The following is a 12,563-nucleotide window of genomic DNA, read 5'->3' as shown; positions in this document are numbered from 1 at the left end:
ATTCCAAGGCTGGGCCTGGTGTCACAAGCTTGTAATCCCAACACTTGGGAGGCTAAGACAAGAGGATCACTCAGGTTTAAAGCCAGCCTCGGCTACTTAGTGAGGCTCTCAGCCACTTAGGAGACCCTGTTTCCAAATAAATTAAATAGGTCTAGGGGTATAGCCTGGAGGTAGAAGGTCCCTGGGTTCCACCCCAGTACCACAATGAATGAATGAATGAATGAATATACTTCAGGATTATCTTATATGGAATAGTAGTTTTCCTTATTTTCCTCCCAACCTGCTTAATATTTATAGGTAATATATAGTGCCTTTACTACTTGTTAGATTTTTTTGTGTGTGTGTGGTGCTGGGGATGGAACCCTTCTACCTCTGGTCTACACTTGCAGACCTATTTTATTTTATTTGGAAACAGGGTCTCTTAAACCAGAGAGGCTGGCCTCAAACGTGCGTGATCCTCCTGTCTCCGCCTCCCAAGCGCGGGGATTACAAGTGTGCGCCACCACACCCGGTTAGAAATTTTTATTTTGCTGATTTTTTTTTCCTATAATTTCCTTAGAAATAAAACTAAGATGGCCAGATGTGGTGGTGGTGCACGCTTGGAATCCCAGCATTTGGAGGCTGAGACAGGAGAATCTGGGTTGGCGGCCAGCCTCAGCTACTTAGTGAGGCCCTCCACAACTTAGTGAGGCCCTCCACAACTTAGTGAGACCCTGTTTCCAAATAAAGAATAAAAAATAAGGATGGAGGTTTAGCTCAAAGGTAGAATGTCCCTAAGGTTCCATCCCCAGTACCACAAAGAAAAAAAACCTGATGCTTGATATAGTTATTAAAAACCTCTATACATACATTTGGAACAATTTGGATAATGTGACTCCAATTTTTTAAACATCAATTTTATAAATTCAATACAGATTTAGTATTTCTTTCTTTCTCTCTTTCATTCTTTCTTTCTTTTTCCTTGTGGTACAGGGAATTGAAACCAGAGACATTCTACTCTGAGTACACTCCCAGACCTTTTTTACTTTTTGTTTTGAAACATGGTCTCACTAGGTTGCTGAGAGTCTCGATATGTTGCTGAGGCTGGTCTTGAACTAGAGATTCTCCTTTCTCAGCCTCCCTAATATTGGGATAATAGACATGTATCATCACACCCAGCCAGATTAAGAGTTTCTTCTTATTGTTGTACTGCAGATTGAACCCAGGGGCATCCTACCTCCAAGCTATACCACCACCAGCCCTATTTTATTTTTTATTTTTTCATTATTATTTTTATTTTTTATTTTTTTGGTGGTACTGGGGTTCCTGGAAGCCCTTCTACCCACACTACACTCCCAGACCTATTTTTATACTTTTTTTAATTTGGAAACAGGGTCTCCTAAGTCAGCGCGGCTGGCTTCAAACCTGCGCAATCCTCCTGTCTCCGCCTCCCAAGCACGGGGATTACAAGAGTGCGCCACCACGCCCGGCGTTATTTTTTTATTTTGAAACAAGGTCTCTCTAGGTTGCCAAGGCTGGCCTTAAATCTGTAATCCTCCTGTTTCAGCCTGCCAAAGTACTGGGATTACAAGCATGTACCACTATGCCCTACCAGATCAAGTATTTCTTTTCTTTTTTGCAGTACTGGGGATAGAACCCAGTACCTTGAGCTATACTCCCAGCCCTATGGAACCCAGGGGCTTTTCTACCTTTGGGCTATACTCTCAGACCTATTTTATATTTTATTTGGAAACAGGGTCTCACTAAGTTGCTGAGAGCCTCACTAAGTAGCTGAGGCTGGCTTCGAATCTGTGCAATCCTCCTGTCTCAGTCTCCCAAGTGCTGGGATTACAAGCTTGTGCCACCATGCCCAGCTTTATTCTCTATTTTAAAACAAGGTCTCATTGTGTTCCAAAGTAGCTGAGGCTGTCCACGAACCATGATCCTCCTGTCTCAGCTTCCCAAATGCTGGAATTACAAGCGTGTGTCACCATGCCCAGCTTTCAGATCAAGTATTTCATTGTTTTGCGGTTTTTTTTGCGGGTCTGGGGATGGAACCCAGGGGCATTCTACCTTCGAGCTACACTCCCTGCCCTATTTTTTATTCTTTATTTTGAAACAGGGCCTCACTAAGTAGCTGAGGCTATCCGCAAACCGCGATCCTCCGGTCTCAGCCTCCCAATGCTGGGATTACAAGTGTGCGCCACCACGCCCAGCTGAGATCAAGTATTTCTAATAAAAATTTAGCATTTGAAAAAAACATGCTATGTGTATAAAATATATACATATTCTAAAGACAGTAAAAGGAAATTAACTATATATTTTACTTGTGTGATTTTTCATTATACATATGACATCAATCAATTTTATATAGATTACATGTTGAAACAATAAAATATTGGCTGTACTAAGCTGGATAAAATATAATTAAAATTAATTTGACCTGCTTGTTTTCATTTTTAAAATGTGGCTACCAGAAAATATAAAATTATGTTTTACTCACACTGTGCTTCTGCTGGAAAGTACTGATACAGTTATTTAAACCATATTATAGTTAAAAAGCCTGTAAAATGGTTTATCACCATAGCCCTGAGATCTGAGTAAGGTTCACTGATACTTAAAATACTTATATATAGGTGATTTAACTCAGAAACTGTTCGGCTTTGAAAAACTTTAACTGGCCAAATATCAAAAATAATAAATAAAATTACCTTTTTGTCTTCCCATTCTTTGACTTTGTTGTTCTGCCCACTTGTAAACTGCAACACACCTCCAGCGCCAGCAGATAACAGTGGAGGCTGAACTTTGCTAAGAATCTTTGAGCAGAGCCTAAGCGAATCTGTGAGCTCAGACAAGCGCAGTGTATGGAGATGGCTTGTCAGGGCAGAAATCATCCTGAGCAGCAACTGGGGCAAGTGTTCTGTCTGGATTTCAATATACGTCTCCTTGAAAAAGAAGTAAGATGAAAAATAAGTAAACATCTGTGTCCCAAAAGTCATACTATTTCAATTATCTTTAAGCTATTAAAATAAAGCAATAATTTTACTAATGTTTTACAGGTATCATGCTCTTAATTAGCATTGTAGTTATTTATTGATAACTATAAAAATTCTACTCCCAAATTCTCAATTTAAGTATTTCAAAGCATTTATTATAGAACAGCCCCAGTTTTTATCTGCTATATTACTGAAATTATAAGAAAAATGAATGAAACAAGTTAAAAAAAAAAAAAACAGGCTGAATGTCATACCTGACACAGCACCCTCATACTTCTAGTAGGCTTCAAAATGAGAAAGCAAAGAATTGAGAGAAAACATAATGGGAAAGATTTCCAACAGTCTTCATTTAATAGAAAGAATCATTAATGAATATAAATGCAGCATTAGATCAATACATACTGAACAGTTACGATTGCATGCAATTAGAAAGTATATTCTATGTCTTTTATACATATATGTACCTAATACATGTATTATATCAGAGGACAAAATATTTGCAAACTTTATGAAAAAAAGATATACTAAAGGAAAGAAAATTCAGTTTCATTTTTAAAATAAAGTTTATTTGGAACTAGGATGTAGCTCAGTGGTAAAGTGCTTGCCTAGCATGCATGAAGCCCTGGGTTCAATCACCAGTACCACACACACAAAAAAAGATGAAATTGACTTAAAGTTGAGATTTAACAACAACATAAAATATCTGAACTGTAGTCTTAGATTTCCTAGATATTTTTTACCAAAGTGGTCTTACCAAAGAAACTATATCCAACAAAAAATCGACCAGTAAGCAGAAATTGGTCAGCTGTAACTCAGAGGACTCACTACTATCTCCAGGCCCAATCTGAAGTCTAGCGTGCAGTGTTCTCCTAAAAGGATAAAATTAATTTTATCAAGTGATATGAATACATGGACAATATCACCATCTACCTAATGAGGGCCAAGTCAACAATGGGCCACACAGACAGTAATGTTCTTGTGATTACACATTCCCTGTGCCACTACCCTACTTCTGTAGCAAATTCTTAAAGCAAAATTTGTAGGTCTGCTTCCTATAACTTCTATCCGGTACTTTCAGTGTTCTTCACATATAACAGCAACATCTTTACTTCTAAAAACTTCTAAACCCAGGATTGTACTTGTTTACTTTTGACTATGTAGTTACTACAGCTTGAGAAGTAAATCTGGTTCTGAAGGATTTTTTTTTTGGGGGGGGGGCTGGTCTGGGGATGGAACCCAGAGGCATTTGTACTCCAAGCTACACCCCCTGCCCAATTTTTATTCTTTGTTTTTGAAACAGGGTCTCACTGAGTTGCAGAGGCCCTCACTAAGTAGCTAAGGCTGTCCTTGAACCACGATCCTCTGATCTCAGCCTCCCAAATACTGGGATTACAAGCATGCGCCACCACGCCCAGTTTTGAAGGATTTGATCTAGAATCCAGAGACTTCATTCAAGTTCACTAGTATTCTAGGCTTTCAGACCAATTTTTAAGTCATATCTTAAGGGTAGAGAGCTTTTATCACTCATCAATGACAATATGGGCTAATTCTCTGGCTTTGAAAACATAGGAGTAACCAATGAGGTTTGGTAAATAAAAATGAGAACCCTTTGGAAAAGTGTACAGAGACAGCAGCACAAATTTGCTATTTCTCTAAAACAAAGAAAAGCAGATTACTATAGACTAGAGAGGTAAAATCTTTCATCTATATTGCTGAATAAACAACTCATATCTAGGCTGCTTTCTAATTCTATGATATATGATCAATGGTTTTTATATACTAGACTGACAAAGTGGTGTCAGTTGATGGTTAATAATTAGTCCTATGTAACAAAATGTATAAAAGAACATTCAGAATGAACAACATTAGAAAAATCAAAGATTAGCTGAATGAAATTAAAATGAATAAAAGAGTTTAACATACCTACAACATTCTTCAAACCAACGTGCAACATAATCCCACATATAATAAGGCTCAAAGGAATTAAAGAGAAGGTTGGCAGTTTTAATCAGCTCTGCTGTTTTCTTGTTTTCTCTTAATTTACTAAAGAAAACAAAGAAAAACTTAAAAATATTAATAATTATTTTTTCAAATTTAAATTTGAGTGCCATAAATTAGAGTGCACACATAGTCCTACATAGTTACTAGAAAATATACTGGTAATAAGACTGCAACAAATAATTTTAATCTTTGCTATTCTCCTATTACTTTATATGTACCTGTTTTTCTTTTTCTTTTCTTTTTTTTTCTTTTTGTGGTACTGGGGGTGTGGAACCCAGAGGCTTTCTACCTCCGGGCTATACTCCCAGACCTATTTTATATTTTATTTGGAAACAGGGTCTCACTAAGTTGCTGAGAGCCTCACTAAGTAGCTGAGGCTGGCTCGAACCTGTGCGATCCTCCTGTCTCAGCCTCCCAAGTGCGGGGATTACAAGCGTGCGCCACCACGCCTGGCTTTATGTAACTGTTTTTCAAAATTGAGTTTTCTACCTCCGAGCTATACACCTAGCCCTAGCTTTTTTTTTTTTTTTTTAATCTTTTTATTTTTGAAACAGGGTCTGAGTTTTGAAGGGCCTCCATAAGTAGCTGAAGCTGTCCTCCAATTGTGATCCTCTGATCTCCGCCTCCCAAATGCTGGGATTACAAGCGTTTGCCACCACGCCCACCCAAAATGTGAGTTTTCATAAATCAAATGTATGATGAAAACTAGAAATCAGCCTTGTATAATTTCTGAGTAAAAATCACAAAACAACAGAAAGCTCTTTTGAACTTTTTTGAGCACATATCCATTTTCTTGCTTAAAAGTCTTTTATTTCTTTTTAAAATATATAAACTAACCAGGCATGGTGGCACATGCTTGTAATCCCCATGCTTGGGAGGCGGAGACAGGAGGATCACACAGGTTCAAAGCCAGCAGCGCTGGCTTACGAGACCCTGTTTCCAAATAAAAAAGTATAAAATAGGTCTGGGAGTGTAGCCTGAAGGTATAAGGGCTTCCAGGAACCCCAATACCCCCCCACAAATATACATACATACATACATACATACATACATACATACATACATATGTAAGCTAAATAGTGATTTGATTTTGTTGATATTGATTCTGAAGAATTTTGCCTGCTACCCTGGACTGCTCAAGATTCTCTTTTGTTTTTTTGATACTAGGGATTTAACCGAGGGGCATTCTACCTCTAAGCTACACCCCCAGCTCTATTTTTATTTTTAAAAAGGGTCTCACTAAGTTGCAGAGGGCCTCACTAAGTAGCTGAGGCTGCCCACAAACCTGTGATCGTCGTGTCTCAGCCTCCAAAGTACTGGGATTACAAGCATGCACCACCACACCCAGTTCAATATCTTCTTAAGAAAAGGTAAGTTTATTTTATTTATTTATTTATTTATTTATTTATTTATTTATTTATTTATTTATTTATTTATTTTTGCAGGTCTGGGGATAGAACCCAGGGGCATTTGATCGCCAAGCTACACTCCCTGCCCTTTTTTAAAAATTCTTTATTTTGAAAGAGGGTCTCACTAAATTGTGGAGGGCCTCACTAAGAATCTGAGGCTGTCTGGGAACCATGATCCCCCGGTCTCAGCCTCCCAAATGCTGGGATTATAAGCGTGCACCACCACGCCTGGCAGTAAGTTTATTAAGATCAACTTCACTCAAATTATAATTTTTATCTTGAAAAACAGCAACAAATAGGATTATTAATGTAAATAACCACTCACTAAAATTCTATCAGGAAAAAATAATTGTTATTTCAAATGTTTACCCTTCCTTTAGACTATTACTTACCTATTTTCTATTTTATCCTTCTATCCTTTTTTTTTTTTTTTTTTTTTTTTTTTTTTTTGTAGTGCTAAGGGTTGAACCCAAGGGCATTCTACCTCCAAGCTAATCTCCCAGGGTCTTGCTAAGTTTTGGAGGCCTCACTAAGTAGCTGAGACTGGCCATGAACCTGTGGATCCTCCTGTCTCAGCCTCCCAAGTACTGGGATTACAAGTGTACACCACCACGCCCGTCTTCCCTCTATCCTAACAATTAAAACAACTGTCTTTATAGAGTGAGTTATTGTCAATATAACTAGTAGGTGATAGTAGAAAATACTAATCAAATACTCTGAGTTAATATAAATTCTCAGGCAGAATATAGAATGAAATACATTAGTACTAGCTCATCAGCATTAACTTCTCTATAAAAACACATGGCATTATGTCATCATGAATCAAAATCTGCCTTAAAATATTTTATGTAACTGGGTGTGGTGGCGCAGGCTTATAATCCCAGCATTCAGGAGGCTGAGACCAGAGGATCACAATTCGCGAACAGCCTCAGCTACTTAGTGAGGCCTTCTGTAGCTTAGTGAGACCCTATTTCAAAATAAAGAATAAAAAAGGCAGGGGTAGCCAAGCATGGTGGCACATGCTTGTAATCCCAGCATTCGGGAGGCTGAGACAGGAGGATCACGGTTCACGGCCAGCCTCAGCTACTACTTAGTGAGGTCCTTTGCAACTCAGTGAGACCCTGTTTCAATATAAATAATAAAAAAAATAGGGCAGGGGGTGTGGCCTGGAGATAGAATGTCCCTGGGTTCCATCTCCACTTCCATCCCCAGACTCGCAAAAAATAATAAAAAAAATAGGGCAGGGGGTATAGCTCAGAGGTCGAATGCCCCTGGGTTCCATTTCTAAACCGGCACACACACAAAAAATTATGTAAAATTTCCATTGTAAAGGGGTTTATTTCCTTGGTTAAAATAATTTCTAAATACTTTCTTTTTAGGCTATTGTGAATGGAATTATTCTCCAAATTTCTTTTTTATTGTCTCACTAATGAAGGAATCAGTTCAAACTATCTAACATACATTCCTGAAGCTGTCAATACCAATTTCAACATTATGAATGAGGTGGAAAAGGAGTTGGCACAATCCAGAGGGAAGTGCACCAGGAGCTATGTACTTATATGTGTTGCTTACACTAAATTTCAATATGATGTATGGTTACAATGCACCAATAAAAGTATATTAAAATATATTTTATATACAAATGAAGATATGTTTTATGAAACTCCAGAGTATCTCTAAATTATCATGGAGGAGATTCAAATGAAATGAAAATTATAGAGAAACAATTATAGTCTTAGTAAATGTCATATTATAATGGCCCATGATCTGAGAGAAGAACTGCTTTGCTTAAAGCAGAGAAAAGAAAAACTTCCAGCCGGGCGTGGTGGCGCACGCTTGTAATCCCCACACTTGGGAGGCAGAGACAGGAGGATCGCACAGGTTCGAGCCAGCCTCAGCTACTTAGTGAGGCTCTCAGTAACTTAGTGAGACCCTGTTTCCAAAAATAGGTCTGGGAGTATAGCCCAGAGGTAGAAAGCCTCTGGGTTCCACCCCCAGTACCACAAAAAAAAAAAAGAAAGAAAAAGAAAAACTTCCTCAGCACGTATCTATTGCTGACTTAAGAGAACAGAATGTGCAAAAGTTGCATGACTTTTCCTAGGCATCCAAATATATATATGAAAGAAGAGATAACCAAAAGAACATAACATATAGTGGCCTTTCATTTACTAAATTAACTCTGTCTTCAAGTCTTTTCCCAATCTATTAGTTTGGTCTCTCAAGTGTGCCAAGTCACCAAGAGGTACTACTCTTGCAAATGACCAGGACTGGTTATCAAGTAAGATACAACTTCCCTACTAATAACTGACATGTGGCAGTTTCCTGTAAATCTGCTAAGTGTAATTAAATTCCCTGGAGCCAGTACCTTCACATTAGTGGATAAAGTTTAACTTTTAACTGGCATTACTCAGAACCCACCCTCAAAAGTGGTGGTTGCACTGTCATGCATTAAGTCCTGTTTGAGGGATGAGCACAGTCACTTATGATACTTCATCTACCAAAATATGGTGATATTTTACATCAGTTTTATCAAGACATAAACATCATAGAGTAAGATCCCTAATTATTACTAATATGTCAAATTATATTAACTGAGTACAAAGAACAGTTTCTACTTCATGAATATTAACAAATGAAGACGTGTTTAGGTTAAGCTTAATTTTTTGGTAATCTACCTGCTTAATTGAGCATGATCCTTGCTGAAGGGTGGTTCCATTTGTAGATCCAATTCTGCTTTGCATTGAGCATATAATGTTCTAAACACCTCAATAAGGACATCTTCTAGAATTACAGGTCCTAAATTAACATACAAATTAATGATAATTATTCACCAGAATGAGAAAATCATAATTTTTTGAAAATGAAAAAATTAAGAGATATTTTAAAACCAGAATTTAAGATATAAATCATAACTACACTGAGATTACATCTAACCTCCAGGAGAATGGCAAGCATAAAGAAGTAAGATGAGCCGGGTGTGGTGGCACGCGCTTGTAATCCCAGCATGCGGGAGACTGAGACCAGAGGATCATGGTTCGCAGACAGCCTCAGCTACTTAGTGAGGCCCTTTGCAACTCAGTGAGACCCGGTTTCAAAATAAAGATTAAAAAATAGGGCAGTGGGTGTAGCTTGGAGGTCAAATGCCCCTGGGTTCCATCCCCAGACCCACACACAAAAAAAAGAACTAAGACAACAATAAATGTTGGCGAGGATGTGGGGAAACTGAACTCTTATACACTGTTGGTGGGAATGCAAACTAGTTTAGCTGCTATGGAGATCAGCATAGAGAGTCCTTAGAAAACTGGGAATGGATCCACCATATAATTCGGCTATATCACTACTGGGTATCTTCCCAAAAGGGATTAAATCAGAGAATTACAGTACTATATGCATACCCATATTCACAGCAGCACAATTTACAATAGCCAAACTATGGAACCAACCTAGGTGTCCATCAACAAATGAATAAATTACAAAATTATGGGAAATACAGCCAGGTGTGGTGGGGCACACTTGTAATCCCAGTACTTGGGAGGCTAAGACAAAAGGATCCGGGTTCTCTGCCAGCCTCAGCTACTTAGTGAGGCTCTCGGCAACTTAGTGAGGCCCTGTTTCAAAATAAAATGCAAAATAGGTATGGGGGTATAGCCCAGAGATATAAGGCCCCTGGGTTCGATCTCCAGTATTAAAAAAATTATGGGAAATACACACAATGGAATTCTACTCAGCAATAAAGGAAAACAAAATTATGTCATACGTAAGAAGATGGAAAAACCTGGACAACATTATGTTAAGTGAGATTAGCCAAGCACAGAAAGAGAAGGTACATATGTTTCCTCTAATAGCCTGGAGCTGGGGAGTATTGGGGATACCAGAGGAACTCCAGATAATGAAGGAGATTCTCAGTGGAGCTAGAGAGGAAGGGGAGGGGAGGAAGAAGGCTGAGGTTCATTCATGAAAATGTTACCTACAACTATGTGTATACATGTGAATATAACATTGTTAACCTGGACACTTGGTATTAGAAGGGAGGGAAATGGAGATTCTTGGGGGGCACCAAGTACTGTGTAAATGTATGCCATTGTCAACATGATCTACATTATGATGTACATCAATAAAATGTACCAATAAAAAAACCCAAGAATTTAAAAAATACTTTTTTCAGAAGCTAAACTTGACACTTTGACACACTATTAAGTAATAAATAACTGAATATATGTCTAGTCAAAGAATAGATTTACATAATAGAAATTATACAGTAAGAGAAACTGGCTTGGTAAATCACAAGCTCTGTTACACTGGGCAAGTTATTTAACTTTTTTGAGCTTTAGTTTTCTCGTCCAGAATGAGGATAGTAATATGAAGATAGTAATACCAAACTTAGAAGATAGTTTTAAAAATTAGGAAAAATATTTATATTTAGTAGATAAAAACCTATCCTTCTACAAGGTACAAGCATAATTCCTAGAATATAATTACTCAGTAAGTGCTACTAATATTGTTAATTTAAATAATTCTAAAATGCATAAGGCTATACATTACTGCAACAACAAATACCAATTTCCCTTTTAAAAACTCAGCTTCATTTAATTATCACATAATAATCTGTTAAAGTCATTGATATAACTCATTTATTTTTATGTTCTAATTTTTTTTTTTTTTTTTTTTGGTGGTACTGGGGTTCCTGGAAGCCCTTCTACCTCCGGGCTACACTCCCAGACCTATTTTATACTCTTTATTTGGAAACAGGGTCTCTTAAACCAGCACGGCTGACTTCGAACCTGCGCAATCCTCCTGTCTCCGCCTCCCAAGCGTGGGGATTACAAGTGTGCACCACCACGCCCGGCTTTAAAATATTCTTTTTTATTTTAAGAATTGGTAAGTTTTAGATTTGCTAAAAAATCTTCATATAATTTAAAGAAATCATATATTTTATAATTTCACCTTATTGTTGATATTTTCTCTTAATTTTTATATCTCAAGTATCATAACTAATTTTCCAATAGATCTAATATGTAATAAATATACAACTCAGAAAGGCAAAACACACAAAATAAAAGGAGCTGTGAAGAAAAAATATATACTTCAAATATTTCAAGTCTTTGAATTCTATAAACTAAAAGTTAATTATGACAGATCACAAATGTTTCAATTTCAGTTTAATAAGCATCAAGAGAAGCTGAGATAACATCTTTAAAAATAACTCTTCAAAGCTGGGTATGGTGGCGCACGCTTGTAATCCCAGCATTTAAGAGGCTGAGACAGGAGGATCGCAGTTTACGGACAGCCTTGGCTACTTACTGAGGCCCTTTGCAACTCAGTGAGACCCTGTTTCAAAAAAAGAAAGAATATGAACTGGGCATGGTGGCACATGCTTGTAATCCCAGCATTCAGGAGGCTGAGACCGGAGAGACTGGAGAATCGTGGTTCTTGGACAGCCTCAGCTACTTAGCGAGGCCCTCCGCAACTTAGTGAGACCCTGTTTGAAAAGAAAGAATAAAAAATAGAGCAGGGGGTGTAGCTCGGAGATCGAAGCCCCTGGGTTCCATCCCCAAACCCACGAAAGAAAGAAAGAAAGAAAGAAAGAAAGAAAGAAAGAAAGAAAGAAAGAAAGGGAGGGAGGAAGGAGAAAAGAAAAGAAAAGAAAAGAATAAAAAGTAGGGCTGGGGGTGTAGCTCAAAGGTAGAACACTCCTGGGTTCCAACCCTAGCACTGTGGGGGGAAAAAAAATGACTCCTTCCAGCTGGGCATGGTGTCACACATTTGTAATCCCAATACTTGGGAGGCTGAGACAGGAAGATCACAGGTTTGAAGCCTCAGCAACGTAGTGAGGCCCTGTTTCAAAATAAAATAGAATAGTCCTGAGAGTATAGCTCAGAGGTAGAAACCACTGGGTTCAGCCCCCAGTAACAGGAAAGAAATGGAAGGAGAGGAGGAGAAGGAGGAGGAAGAGGACTGGAGGGAGGGAGAAGTGGGAAAAGGAGGGAGGAAGAAAGAGGAAGATGATGATGATAACAACTCAACTATATATCCACAGTACAATGTATGAGGTATGCTGATAATATACAGGCTGGATGCACTCCTATGTCCTCTCAAATTTTTTTTTTTTTCCTGGTCTGAGGCTGGAACCCAGAGGCATTCGACCTCCAAGCTACACCCCCTGCCCTATTTTTAATTC

At 38.1% G+C, this 12,563-nt stretch overlaps 1 protein-coding gene across 4 annotated transcripts in view; it reads right to left on the bottom strand.

Moving 5' to 3' along the window:
* Window positions 1-12,563, bottom strand: part of DOP1A (DOP1 leucine zipper like protein A) — a gene marked incomplete at both ends in the record, with an annotated part of 86,154 nt that overhangs the window by 53,438 nt on the left and 20,153 nt on the right. For 2 of the 4 annotated variants that reach the window (XM_080700016.1, XM_080700017.1), the window contains 5 exons: window positions 2,691-2,924; window positions 3,230-3,259; window positions 3,730-3,844; window positions 4,899-5,018; window positions 9,061-9,181. In XM_080700016.1, coding sequence (XP_080556142.1) covers window positions 2,691-2,924; window positions 3,230-3,259; window positions 3,730-3,844; window positions 4,899-5,018; window positions 9,061-9,181 — 620 coding nt within the window. The remainder of the gene's footprint in view (window positions 1-2,690; window positions 2,925-3,229; window positions 3,260-3,729; window positions 3,845-4,898; window positions 5,019-9,060; window positions 9,182-12,563) is intronic. The other 2 variants (XM_080700018.1, XM_080700019.1) reach the window with 1 other exon arrangement.

Source organism: Muscardinus avellanarius (genome assembly GCF_963383645.1).
Source record: "Muscardinus avellanarius genome assembly, chromosome: 8".
Lineage (NCBI taxonomy): Eukaryota > Metazoa > Chordata > Mammalia > Rodentia > Gliridae > Muscardinus > Muscardinus avellanarius.
The sequence above is the reverse complement of the archived record's forward strand: the minus strand, read 5'-3'. Positions and strand labels throughout refer to the sequence as shown.